The sequence below is a fragment of the Gallinula chloropus genome, assembly GCF_964237585.1.
Source record: "Gallinula chloropus genome assembly, chromosome: 1".
Lineage (NCBI taxonomy): Eukaryota > Metazoa > Chordata > Aves > Gruiformes > Rallidae > Gallinula > Gallinula chloropus.
Window position 1 is genome coordinate 31707244 of NC_140085.1, and position 14760 is coordinate 31722003.

Genomic DNA, 14760 nt, shown 5'->3' on the forward strand with positions numbered 1-14760 from the left:
AGCAAGATATGCCTCAAGACCAAAAGTAACTGAATTTCTTTACATCATTCATACATTTGAGTTGCCAGTCACATCTCTAGCCCCCTCTAACAGCTACATATGTTTATTCCTATAATTTCTAACCAGGACTAGTTTAATATTATAGATGCTATCCAAACCCATTGAGCCTAAAGAGTAGCAGTATCTTCACACTTAAAGACATGACTTCAAGCACTGCCAACACAAGGATTGTTTGTTTATGGGACTAGCAGCACCTCCCTGAATCATCCTTCAGCCTACTGTTTCAGGAAATCACAGAGTTCTTTCACAACTGTATCACACTCCTTTATCTGTTTTTTTACACTTCTATTGTGACACTATTCCAAAAGTGCTGGCAGAGGTCAAAACCTATTTCCCAAGGATACCAGTTTGTATTTTTTAGAGTCTCATTGGTGACTGAGACAGCACTATACTATCTCATAACTTGGGAGTCTTCCTGAACTTGGAATAATGGTCCTCTGGCTTTTTTTATTGCTGCATATACAAAATTAATTCTGAGTTGGCTGATCAAATCTTTTTGTAGAATTCCAGGGAAAATAATGTGTAACTTTTCAATTACCAGCTCTTGGTTCTTTAATTTGCCAGATTTAGCTCTGCTAATTTCAAAGAGCTATCCAAGGCTTCCTCCTGAGAGCTTGAAAGCTGTAATAATTCACAAAAAAATATTTTAAAGACCTTTCACTAATCATTAAGGTAACTTGCTTACTTAATCGCTTCTTGACCTAGGTTCTTTGGTTATACTAACCCCAAATTAATTTGGGTCATGATTATTGTATTGCTTCAGTCAGTAAGGCAGCAGTTTGACAGTTCTAAATTCCTTGAGAACTCATTTTAAGCAACTTTTCCTTTCTGGTTGTTGATATTGTTATCTTCTGTATCTACCCTGAAAGTTTAGAAAGCCAGAAAAGACTTCTTATCTGAGCTTGTTAGTTCTCTTGGTAAAGTGCCTAACTCATCAGTGTTCATTATGCACAAGGTAATAATGAAGCAACAAAAAGGGAGACTCTACTAAAAATGCACTACACTAAATCACACTCCAGCAGGAACTGTATTCTTACAAGGGCTGAAGACGTCATACCACGTCCAGGAACTGAAAATGGCAGTCTGTTCATCTTTTCAATTCTAGAAGTTAGGAGGTAAGCAACATTAGTACAAATCCACATGCATTTTAACCAGAAATACATTCTAAATATTAATTGAAAGGACTAATGTAATAATTTAATTATTTTATCAGCACTAGGCAAGAGAATAGTGGTGTTCTGTGCCAGCTGTAGGAGTACACTTGCCTCCCAAAATAACAGATACATCCTCCTGGGGAAGATAGATCACCTCTCCTTAACTGAATGTCCTCTCATAAAGCTGGTGATGACGACGGCAGAAAAAGATGAAGGATGCTGACTTGCTCAAAACAGGAGCAAGCATCTCCTTGATCTCACTTGAGATAATAAGATAGTGGTGACCCATATTATTCAGGGTGAAAGAAGAAGAGAAAATCAAGATTCTCAAAAGTAGGGGCATCAGTGTTAAAAATCAAATGCAAGGCTCATTGCAATGTTGTAGACCAAAGACAGGAAGGACTGAAATGCAGCCACAGCAGCTGATTTAAACATAAAATCCATTATGTTAAAGAATTTTCTTTCATATTAGATATCCAATTTATTCAAGCTCTGACCTCTCTGAGAACTTGAGCACAGATGTGGTTTTGCATCACGTATTTTACTGCCATTCCTGTGGTTGTAATGCTTTGAAATTAACCAGTGTGACGTTCGAAGGTTTATTCTGGATGACATTGCTGTTGTATTTGCACCTGAACTACCCTCTTCCTCAAACATACCCTCCTAACTCCCAGTGCTTCCCTAGATGAAAAACATATCACAGTGATTACCTCAACAGTTAGCAAAGATGAAGAAAAAAATCACCACTGGTATGAATTAGTGCCATTTACCCTTCAGTCAGTGATAGAGGCGCCTGTGAGAGGCCCCTGGGAGCAAACACTGATGGAAGCCTTCAGTAAGGAGCAGTTCTAGGAAGATTTCATTTTCAGTTTTGGACAAATGCAACTCAAAAGGTTTTTCTCCTTTCCTTTTGCAAACCTTCATATGTAAGTCCTCCTAGAAGCCTAACAAGACTTCAGGAAACCTTCATGTGCTGGCTTCTAACTTGAAATCTGTCTCAAATTCTCTTTACTCCAACACCGTGTATATGTGTGTGGTGTGGATCTGGCTGCACTGCTGCCGTCACCTGTTACTCCTCCCTGTGCAGCTGGCAGAAAAGGAAAATTGTAAAACCTCTGTTCTGTAGTCCAAACAAGCCATTTCACATGGTTTACTGATCCTGCTATTGGCAAATTTAGCATAAGCAACGTCATGGCAAAACTTACCAAGAAACCATTAAAAAATGTTTATTCACTGGGCATAAAATTGTACACTTTGGCTTATAGCTTGGCTGTATCTCACAGGAGTGCTCTCCCTCTCTGGCCATCCTAATTGGTTCATTATTACCTCCTATCTCCTAAAATTTATTGCTTTATTATCCTTCTCTATCCTAGAAGCACACAAATTTTCCTCTGGTTATAAAAGGAAGAAGTAAAATGTTATATGATATAGGGCTCCTAAATGTGATGATGAGGAAGTACAAAGAGAGACTGCTTTAAACTGTCAGGCAGACTACTTGATTGGAGTGAAAATGACAAACTGTACTAGTTTAATGTGTAAAGTGAAAATACCTCAAAGGGCTGAAGCTTCAGTAATTAACATCAGAAAGTTCTCCCTGTCTAAGTAGTTGCCATGCTACAATTTCACTCCCAGAAATTTGCATACCTGCACAAAAGTCTGTCTGTATTTGACCTAGGCCTGCTAAGTACCATTAATTTTAACACCCCCACCCCCCCCCTCCCCCCAAACAAACAAGGAAACCAGCAGCCAAACTGTTCAATGCACCACTGACAAGATGGCACTTGAAAAGATGGCACTGACACCACTGACACCAATGCTTCTTCTAAGTCTTCTCCAACCCCCATATCTACCTTATCGGTGTGAGAAACCAAGGTTGAGGCATCAGGGCTTCTCTGCTGTGCCTGTGCTGAGACACATGGCTGCATCTCATCATCCTCCTTGGATTCTCCTTAGACCTTCTCTTGAGTTACTCTGTAGACTCAGCCTCAAGATCCACCTAGTCTTTCAATTAGAATTATGAGGCAGTAGCACCCTGCCAGCGTGTTCTCAAATACAGTCTAGTTTTGGTTCTTGGCATGGTTCTGGGATAAATAAGGCAATTTTGTGCAATGACTACCTTTTACACAATTATTTTGGAACATTTCCTAGAATCAGTTGATAGTATCATTGTCACTACCCTGCCCTGTATTTCAGCCTTCTTCTCTCTGACTTTTAGCATCTGATCCTTCTCTGTCCACATCAATACTGCTATTTATTTTGTTTCATCTCTGGAGAGGCCTGAGCAGAGGAGAGTCTGTACTGTCTGCATTGTCAGCTTGTTGCTGGCTGGGATAGGGACAGCAGATCTGGTAAGAGAAGATCACACTGGAAGCAGGTAGGGGACGTGCTTTTTGCTGCTTCTTCATATTGAACGTGCTGCAAGCCACAGCTCAGGTGAAAGATGGCAATGGATCTGAAGCCTTTGGGGCCCTAAAGCTGTGTGCTAAGGCAAGGATGAAATATAGTCTGTATTGCCAGGACTCACCCATCCAATGGCCAAAGCAACTTACACATTACACATTATATTTGGATTTGAAGAAGCCTGTGCCAGTCCATATAGTTACAAAAGTTTTGAGTAGAGCTGTGCCAATTGTGGATGGGAGTCTTCTTCTTTTGGCGACCCATTAGGAGGCACAATGACCACCATGAGCAAAGGCTGGATAACACCGAGTGTGAGCTCTGCAGAGACAGTTGGACTGACTGCCCACCTTGCTTCTCCCTCAGCCGTGGAAAGCGCCGTGCCAGTAAAGCAGCACCAGAAGATTGCCCCAACAATATGGAAATGATAAAAAATTCCCCTTAGGGTATATCAGTGCCCCTTTCCATGTCACTTCGCCTTCTAAATTTTGACCAGCAGTATATGTTGGAATGAGGTGAAGGTTTTTCCCAAAGCCCATGAAAACCTGCATTTTGACAAACTGGAATTCTAATGAAAAAGCATTTTGATGAAAACGTTTTTAGTTAGTTCTGTTCCAGAGAAGATCAGGCTTTAGGCTGAGAGGACAGTCTCACAGAGGATAGAAACAGGAACAATGGATGTCCCATAAGCATCCATAGGCCTAGCTGGCATGTGGACCTCCTCCAGCCTGTTCCATTTCTCAGGAACGCAGTGATAAAATGGCTGTGGAGTTAGCACCCTGACCTACCATGCCAGTGAGAACACAACTACCACAGTATTTCCAGTACAGACAATTTGGGTGGTGTTATCTTTATACTAATGGTTGCGCCAGTATTCTGCAGCAATCCCCAATATTCCATATTGGCAGACTCCTCAAAATGATTGCCAGGAGAATACTGACACAGGCAGATTGAAAACCAGTTAATTTTAAAATGCTTTAGTACATGTTCCCTAAGGATAGCTACTAAAATATTTTTGTCATAACCAGAAGCATTCTTTCCTTTATTCCATAAATATTAAGTGACCCTGTCTTTCAATTAGAATTATGAGGCAGCAGCACCCTGCCAGCGTGTTCTCAAATACAGTGTGTTTTCGGTTCTTGGCATGGTTCTGGGATAAATAAGGCAATTTTGCACAATGACTAGCTGGCTTTTACACAAATATTTTGGAGCGTTTCCTAGAATCAGTTCATAGTGTCATTGTCAGCTGCAGTTAAGTCCCCCTGAAAAATTATATCATGCATACAGTGTCTGTATTCCTTCTGAGTACTCTGAATGCCTGAAGATAGGTTTTACTAGCATTAAGTACTTCTGCAAGAGCCGCATCTCACTACGTCAAGTGTTATTTTAAGAAATCACATGAATAACCGTAAGTGTCCATTTCACTTTGGTTTTGCCCATTACTCTTGCCACCAAACTTTATAAAATATATTCCTTTAATTTGGCTTAACCAGGAAACAACGCAAACAGCATTATTAAACTGCCCCTAGATGAATCAAGACTTGTAAAAGGCATAAGAAAGCACAAGGCAGGTGTTAACACAGGGATAGAAATGGTAGGTTATAGACAGAATGAAGCTCTACACAGGAGTAATTTAAAAGCTGGCTAAAGGCATACTAAAGGTCATAAACAAGAGCCTTTAATGTCTCTGAAATAAGAGAACCAAGAGATAAAACTACTGATTATGTGCTTACAGCGAAAACACTGATGTGGTATCTCTAGAAGCGCAAAATGTACATTAAGTCTCTTTCATGTCTGGGAAGTCTGAGCTTATGCTCTTTCACAAGGTAGATGCAACACGTGGAAGCTCAGTTCTAAATTCTTCCTTTTCTGCCAATGACAGTGCTGAATGAGCCTGTGGATTTACGCCCCGATGATTTTAATCCTTCAGATTAAATGTGAGACTGCTGGCTGGGCCTGTGGTTAAACTGTCTCAGAGAGATTTTATTGTGCCGTGGACGTGCTGAAAGTCTGAACAACCTGATGCAGTGGGGAAAGGCTGAAGCTTTTGCTCTGTTTTTTGGTACATCATAAATGTGCAAAGGCCCATTGTCCCTTCAAATGCCCGTTTCCTTCACTGCCTTCATATCCGGACAGGCTGGGAAGCTGCTGTGTTAACACCTCTGCGAGGGGGTGGTTGAACTCTGTGACTCTCAAAGGCCCTGATTGCTATCAGCCAGGTCAGCAAGCCTACAATGAAGGAGGCAAAGGGAGAAGAAGGGCATCACGCTGCAGCTTCTGGTGATGTGCAGCCATACAGGCTGCTCTGGATACTCCTTTGGGTATAGTACTTAACCCCCGGTGTGGAAAGAGAGAAACACAGTAAAAGAGAGAGGTGGTCTCATCCAATTCCCTATGTATAAAAATACTCAAATCTGGATCTGGACATGGTTTCAGTTAATAGGCAAAGGAAAACTTAGACCTTAAGGTTTGTGTGTTTTCTGGCCACTTTTAGACGTTTCCAGGCAACAGACCGCACTTTGGCAAACTGCGTCCTGAGGGCGAATCCTGAAGGCCCGTCTCCTATTCTGGGTGTCTTGGTTCCATTTTTTCCAGAGCAAGAGTTTGTCCTCAGTCTTACTCATTTCTCAGTCTTGTACTACAGCTTTTTCAGAACCAGGAATTCAGACTTGTAATCTGTTTTGGGAGTGGTTTGGGGGGTGATTCCCCTCTTAGTTTTGCTCTGGTAGCTAAAAAAAATAAACCAATATGGTTTTAAATGATGCATTTCTTTCAGAAGGCTGCTTTGAGTCCCAGATGCGCTCCTGCCTGCCTTCAAGAGGTGACATTCCCTTCCTGGGGAAGGGAAATGGGCAGGACATCTGCTTGCCTCCCTGGTGTCCCCAGCTTTCAGCAGTCCCTCACTCAGCACACAGGCTTTCTCCCGCACTCAGTTCCCATCACTGTGATTTTAAAGATTGGGATCTGCAGTATCTATGTCTTGTGGCTCTGGAAAGGGCTTATCAAAGTCAGCCTTACTTACTAGATAGTGTGTGTGGAAGGGAGCAGTACAGATACTTCAGACTTGGAAACAGATCACAGGAGACAACTGTTCGTATCTATGTAGATGGTTTATGTGCTGTTTAATGAGACAGCTGAATCCTCTGCAAACAAACAGGCCTCCACTTTTTTAGTGGTGCTTTAGCCCTCATCCTGCATGAGGAATTTATTTGATAAAAATGCTTGACTTACTTTTTTTTTTTTTTTTTTTTTTGCTTATATTGCTTTTTTGCAACTCTAATGACTAGAGGAACTCTTTACAGACCCTGGCAGGCAATCCTGTTTTGGCTATGAGTAGCTACAACTCAAAACTGTCAGTTTTCCTGCAGAAGATTATGCTGAAAGCCCCCTACTTTTCGGTAGCAAGTTATCTGGCAGAATATGGCAGAATACAAAACATCATCAATTTCCCAGCATTAAAATGCTCAGCCTGTGACTTGCTCAAAGCATTTATTTAGCCATAGAAAAAGAGTTTAAGACTGTCCAAAGACAGCAAAAGTCACCGCTGCAACAGCAAGGGATGGATGTAAACCAGCTGCGTTTGGCTGCAGGTCAGGTCATATTCCAATTCGTTTTTTGAGTATTCAACAGCCATCAATTAATTCACCACACAGAAAGATACCTGGCAACCTTTAAGCACTTTTACAGAAACCTGTATGCCAGCAGAGAACATGCCAGAAACCCTCACCATCCTTAGATAGCTCTCTAGAAAGCTGCGTGTCTAGTGAGAATAAATAAAAGCTTCTTGTAACAGCAACTTCAATTTTCTTTACTGAGACTTCAGCTCCAAGCTGAGCTCCAGGTGAATCACGGGGCAAAGGTGTTCATTTTCTCTAGCAGCCTTCCCAGGGACGATTTTTCTCTTTAGAAGGGTGAAGGGTATTCTACAAGTTTTCCATTAACTGCTTTTCCCCCAAGTTGCTCCCCCACATTACAGCTTTCTGTGAACAGAGAAACGCTCTCCATGTCCATGTCTGGTCAGATAGGGGAGCATTACTTGTCTTGCTTGATAAAGGACACCTACCTGGAGAACTGAAAACTCTACTTGAGTTAGAATTAATTTGAACAGCAGCATTTTATCTAAGGCTTTTCCTATCTACACACAGATACTGTTAGAATGGAGTAAACAAGACCAGGCTGGAAACCTCAAGAGACCTGAATTTACTTAATATCTAGAGCAGGAGAATATTAAAAAAAAATAGTAGATATAAATAAAATTCACTGCTGAATTACCTAGATCTGTTGAAAGAAAGAAATTTGAAACAGTCTGGTGAGATACATTATCTATAAAAACATAGATAGTGACTAATTCGGGGGTGGGAAAAGAAGCATAAAGATTAGCTCTAGGCTACTTCTGTCTGACAGAGTACAATGCAGCAAAAATCAGATCCAATTTCATGCTGAAGATTGCACATAATCACCAGGTGCAGCCTTGCACCATGGTGCTGAGGCAAGTTTGCAACCCTTTGCTCTGGAAACACTCCTTACAGACACTGCTCTGTATGGCTTGGAAAAGGATGTATCTGAGATGATGTGGGCTTGACAAACTCTCAGTGCTCTAACCTAGCACAATCACCCTTATCTTATTGTTTGGCTGTTACAAATGTGACTTTCTTACACCTGAGTTTTTCACCTCTTCCATGAATGGAATGACATACCCAGTGGTGAATACAGTTCCATGATCCTAACATGGTTTGCCCAGCAGAAAACCTTGTAGCAGAGTTTCCTGAGTAACCCCATTCATTCATGCAGTGTTCAGCTCCTGTAAAGCATGTCAGGGAGACAGGCAAGGAATTCTTCTCATGGCTGGGTATGATGCTTCGGATGGGAAAGAAGCCTTGGCAGCTGTGCAGTACAGTAAGATTTGTGCCACGAGGCTTTAATTCCCCCCCTGTATTTGACCTGAAACCTATAGTCACACACAGACATGTGTGTGTGAACCATGTGCTGTGTGGTTCATACATGTTCCTAGGTCTAATGGAGTTTCTTACCAATACCTGTGGTACTGTTCGCAGTGCAAGGTGGAATAGGCACTAGTGCACTGAACTGTTCATAAAAATTTGGCTTTGGAACAAAGAAAGGCACCTTTTCAATAAAGAAGTTTACCGGAAACTTATCCCAGCCATGTTTGGTCCATATTCCAGGGGTTTTTTTGGGGGGCTGGGGAGGTGTTCAGCTTTTTATAGGAAAGCTTGTGCCAATTATTTGCACTATTATAATGCAAATATATTATGATATATAAACTATGTTAATATATTATGGTCTATATACTATATTAGTTATTTAAACTACTGCCACTGACCAACCAGGAAAGGAGGGGTCATGGCAGGCTGGCACGGGTGCCCAGAAAAAGGCGATAAAGCCCTGTGCAATTCAAGCATGTTCAGAAGAATGTCATCTTTTATGTCAAGCTCTTCTGGAATCAAAACTTCTGGAAACATTGTTTTAATCAAGAAGTATGAATTAATCTTTAATCCTTCACCCTTTTCCCTTCTTCCTGTAAAACCAGTGGGAAAAACCCTCACATCTTTCTGTAGCTAAATTGAACTGCAATCATGTATGAGCAGCGCCAGAGAGTTTTATTAAAAACAAAATAGGATCAGCACCTAATGTACTATTCCTTTGTTGCAATCTGAGGCATTTTTGTGTTATTGAAGGAAAGAGGTATTAAATGAAGGGTCAAACTCAGGTTCTGGAGCATTCAGGGTGTAAATCCATACTCACGGCAGTGGGACCAGAATTTATTTGCACCGAGTCCCCACTACCAAGAGTCAGGAAACTCTTCGGGTGGAACATGTTTAAAACAGAGATTTCACTGACCCACAGCCAGGAATTCTCTAGGAAACGAAGAGATTTGGATAGAAATGTCTGGATGCTATTTATCATCCCAGATAAAATCCTGAAACCTTTAAAAATGTTGAATTGAGTGAGCTGCTTTCAAAGTCCGTGCACCTTTTCTAGTAACGCCTCCCTGGGGTTTACCCCAGGACTGTGAAATGCCAGGAGCCCAGATGGGACTCCTCTCGGAGCCAAAGCTGCGCTTCTTACAGACTGCCCCCCCGCCTTGGGTCGAAGCAACAAGCTCATACCGACAGACCTCCATCCTCTCCGCACGGTTACGGCGACATTTCGAGTCTCAATTAAACTCCTAAGTGGCCCCGAGGGAGCTCTCCGGGCGCACCGGTGCGGCCCGAGCAGCTCTTCCCGCCACCCCTCCTCTCTTCCCCGCCCCGCCGGGCTCCGCCAAGGCAGAAAATGGGGTGTCCGACCCCGATCCCCCACAGAGCGGTCCTTGCCGGGCGGAGCGGCCCCAGTGCCTCGGCGGGGCGTTCCCGTGCAGGGGTGCGGCTGGACGAGCCTCCCGGGCCGGCGAGGGCGGGCGGGCGCGGGGCGCGGACGGGGCGGTGGCGGCAGCCGGAGAAGGAGGGGGCTGGCGTCAGGCGCTGGGCAGCCACTGGCACGGGAGCTCCCCCCGCGTCTCGCCTCGCCTCCCGCGGCGGGGAATAAAGGCGCCCGGCCCGGCGCTCCGCGCCGCCGGAGCGTGCAGGCGGCGGGCGGCGGCGGCCGAGCGGGTGTGCGGGGGTCTGGCCGGGCCGGGCCCCGCCGCGCAGCCCCCTCCATGCGCCTCGCCGGCGGCGCCGGCTCCCCTCGGGAGGCTCTCTCGCCCGGGAACGACAGCCGGTGGCGGGCGGCGGAGTCCGACGGGGGCAGCAGCCCCAGCCCCGAGGCGTGGTCGGGGTCGCCCAACGGCAGCCTGGGCGGCTGGGACCCCTTCGGGCGGGACGAGGAGCTGGCGAAGCTGGAGATCGCCGTTCTGGCCGTCACTTTCGCCGTGGCGGTGGTGGGCAACGGCAGCGTGCTGCTGGCCCTGCGGCGCACCCCGCGCAAGGCGTCCCGCATGCACCTCTTCATCCGCCACCTCAGCCTGGCCGACCTGGTGGTGGCCTTCTTCCAGGTGCTGCCCCAGCTCTGCTGGGAGGTGACCCACCGCTTCCACGGCCCCGACGGGCTCTGCCGGGTCGTGAAGCACCTTCAGGTCTTCGGCATGTTCGCCTCGGCGTACATGCTGGTGGCCATGACGGCCGACCGCTACATCGCCGTCTGCCACCCGCTGAAGACGCTGCAGCAGCCCACCAAGCGCTCCTACGGGATGATCGCGGCCGCCTGGGCGCTCAGCCTGCTGCTCAGCACCCCGCAGTACTTCATCTTCTCCCTCAGCGAGGTGGAGCGCGGCTCGCAGGTCTACGACTGCTGGGCGCACTTCATCATGCCCTGGGGGCCCCGCGCCTACATCACCTGGATCACCGGCGGCATCTTCGTCGCGCCCGTCCTCATCCTCGTCACCTGCTACGGCTTCATCTGCTACCACATCTGGCGCAACGTCCGGGGCAAGACGCGCCCGGGGGAGGCGGCGGCAGCAGCGGCGGCGGCCGGCGGGCGACGGGCGGGCAGCGGCGGCGGTCCGCGGCGGGGGCTGCTGCTCGCCCCTTGTGTCAGCAGCGTCAAGACCATCTCCCGCGCCAAGATCCGCACCGTCAAGATGACCTTCGTCATCGTCTCGGCGTACGTTGTCTGCTGGGCGCCCTTCTTCACCATCCAGATGTGGTCCGTCTGGGACCAGCGCTTCCCCTGGGTCGGTAGGTGACCGGGAGATGGAGGGGTGGGAGGGTGAGGGGGGGCCGGCGCGCACCGGGGGGGCTCGCCGCCACTTCCCCCTGCCCGGCCACACCGCTGGGGTGCTCCGGGGGCGCAGCAGGCTTTCCCGGGGCCCCCGCCGAGCGCTGGGGGGGAGAACGGGTGCGGAAGCCGAAAGTGCGGACCGGGGCGCGTACTCCCCGTGCCGTCTTCCTGAACAAGGCGGAAAAAGAGTGGCTAAAAACTCCCCTTTCCGCAGGCATCTCCGTGCGGGGAGGTGAGCAAAGCTCCTCAGGGCCGCCCCGCACCTCTCGTACTCCCGGACGGGGCGGCCCCGGGATGCTACTCCGGGATGCTGCCCCGCGAAGGCAACCGGAGCTCGTGTCCACCTGTCCCGGCAGCAGCCGGAGCGGAGCTGAGCTGAGTTCTCACCCAACAGCGGCAGTTTAGTATTTTGGAGATCACCCGTCCCTCTCTTAAATCTTGCTGAAAATAATCATTGAGTTTAAGAGTTTTTACCTGGGTAATGAGAGGCAACGCAGTTGTTTCCTCATAATGGAAAAGGTGGAAGTCAAAATGTGGGAATTCATCATTTCTTGTTAGGCTTGTGGGCAGCTTCAAGCGTGTTGGGGGCTTGTTTGGCTGGTAAGGAAGGTGATGCCAAAAGAAATAGCCCAGCAGCACTTAAGAGGACACTGCTCCAATGCCCTGCTCCTCCAAAGGACCTTTAGTTTTACCTGTGTCCCCTAAACTTTCCCTTTGCTCGTTTGTGTGGAACCTGGTCGGCTGCGGAGCATCCGCACCACACCAGCCTGGGGGGTGGCTGAGAACGGACTCTGCTTTATTATAGTGCTCGCTTTTCACACTGGTGCCCCATCTGCTTCCCAAACCACAGCTCATCCCACCTCTGGCCATGAGCACTAACCTGTCCCAGAAGCAGGTATTGTTTTAGTGTCAATGTTGAAACACACACTAGACCACTTTTTTTTTTCCCCAAATCAATGTTATGTTTTTTAATATCCCCCAATTTATCACTTACTATAGCAAGAACATTAATTGCCCCTAATTATGGGACCAAAGTGTAAAACTCAGGTCTGCTCAGAGAAATAGAGGCTTGCAGTAGACAAATAAATGGTAATTGTTTTAATTTTTTTACTTCAAAAGAAATGCAAACCTAATTGAACAGATGGGTATTTGGTAGGTTGGCTTGAAGAGATTCTTTAAATCTACAGAACAGTGTTACACAGCAATTGCACTTCTTTGGAGATTCATTGACATTATTTACAAGGAAAGGTTACTAATAATTGATTAGACTAAATAGATATTTGGAGTATTAGATAATTTAACTGGTTATTGACGGTAGAAGACCGTAACTGCTGTATGGCATAGTGCTAACTTCCATTTTTCCTTTAAGTAAAGCCTGTTCAATCTCTGAAATCCAGATTTAATTCATGAACCAGTAGTTCCTTGAGCATTCAACACTTTCCAGCAGGCAAATGCATACAGCAAAATTCAGCGTTACTGGAAGCAGTGGGAAATCAGTGGGAATTTTGCCGTAGCCTCCCAGGGTAACCAATTTGTAAAACAAAAGCCTGAATTAAAAAAAAAATCAGCATTTAAAGCATGAGATTATCAACATGTGGATAACCATCAGTGGAAAACGGGACTAAAGTGTTATTTTGGATGGATTGCCCCATAACTTCAGTCCAGACAAATTCCCATTGCCTTCAATGGCAGCCTCACGCAAATAAGAACTTTGCTGATTATGTCCCCATTATTCATTTCAAATGCCACTGCTCAGGAAAATATTCAGGGAAGTAAATCCAAGAGTTAATGAAGCAATTGACTGAACGGTGCAAATGTTCTTCTGATGATTAAACCTCCTTCTTCCCCTCCCTCTCCTGCCAGATTCGGAAAACACTGCTACTACCGTCACGGCTCTGCTGGCCAGTCTGAACAGTTGCTGTAACCCCTGGATCTACATGTTCTTTAGCGGGCACCTGCTGCAGGACTGCATACAGAGCTTCCCTTGTTGCCAAAAAATAAAGCAAACGCTGAGTAAAGAAGATTCAAACAGCAACAGCAGGCGACAGACTTCTTTTACCAACAACAGAAGCCCAACCCACAGCTTGAACACCTGGAGAGAGTCGCCCCACTCCAAATCGACCAGCTTCATCCCCATTCCCACCTGAGACAGGCTCCAGGGCAGGCAGGGCTTGGAGCCCCACAGCAGCGCTTGGGAAGGTTATGGCATCCCACTGGTCAAAGGCATCGGTGGTGGAAAGGAAGGGTGGCAGCGATGGCCATAGGACAAAACGTGCTGCATTGCTCAGTGAGCTGTTCTGCAGCGTGTAAATCAATTTTCTGAAAGGTATGCAGAACCTTGGCAACTGATCAGGAAGGCGTGGCAACAATAAAGCAATTATTTTTCTATATAGAATTTATTATTTTCATTTTTTGTTGTTTTTGTTTCTAAAGTACTAAGTGCATTATTTGCTTGTTGTTCAAAGCAGTAAATATAGTGGAGCTGGCATGTGTTGGAGTAACTCCTCTCTCTATAGTGTTAGTGCCTAAAACTTCTCATGGCTGTCCTATGAAGTCACAGGGAAAGAAGATGACAGGAGGAAGATCACAATTTAGTCTTAAACACTAAAAGAAAAGAGTTGGGAGAAAGACCTGACTCTCCAGATAAGGAATGTGGCTAGACAGGCTCTGAGGTGTTTGGAATTTAATTACCATACTGCTTTATCTCGTAAAGGCCTAGCAACTCTCCCTTAATGAAATTTAGCCGCCCTTGTGAAGGCAAGTCCTTCGGTGCTGTCAGTGTCTGTATGAGTATTGTGGGGTTTCATTTTTAGGGGGATGTTTCCTCTTCCCTTCATGTCAGTGGACCTTACACAGCATTTTTTTGGTGTGTGTTTTTGCACCTACTTCGACTCTCTTAAACTAGTTAAGAAAAATATATTGATAAATGTGATAATTTCTGACTAGCTCAGCACCGTTACGAACAGAGGCACCAGGAAAACTCATCATGACTACCAGAACTGCTTGCTTTATGGGTAAGAACTGCATCTTTCCTTTTTTTCTTCACCAAGACAGCTAAGATCAAGCCACATTTGATTGGCAAGCAAACAGCCCCATAAATTCCAGAGAATGTGGCTGTTTGGTAAGAGCTGAAGAATATATTCCAAGTCTCAGATCTGAGAATCAAACCTACAGGACTTCTGGGAACATGTAGGACTTGTCAGTGTTGTTGGTTTGTGGTTTTTTGGCGCTACAATAAAAAGTCATCACATTCACTAATTACAAAGCATTCAAGGTGTGTTTGTTTTCACTACAATGCATGCTGAGTCAAATGCAGTTCCTATGGCTTGTAAGTAATTCTGTTACGCCTTCCCATGGAGTCTGTCATAGAGCTGGAAATTGGGTTTTGAAGCTCTTTGGGTAAGTTTTGCTGGTGTTTTAAGGTCCTGAG

The 14760-nt window shown here is 45.8% G+C and overlaps 1 protein-coding gene across 1 annotated transcript; it reads left to right on the forward strand.

The window, feature by feature from the left end:
- Positions 1–10269: 10269 nt before the first annotated feature.
- Positions 10270–13477, forward strand: AVPR1A (arginine vasopressin receptor 1A; the record flags this gene model as incomplete). The annotated part of the gene is made up of 2 exons (XM_084267156.1): positions 10270–11287; positions 13194–13477. The coding sequence occupies 2 exons, from the start codon at positions 10270–10272 to the stop codon at positions 13475–13477; spliced, it is 1302 nt and encodes a 433-aa protein (XP_084123282.1).
- Between the last annotated feature and the right edge of the window lie 1283 nt (positions 13478–14760).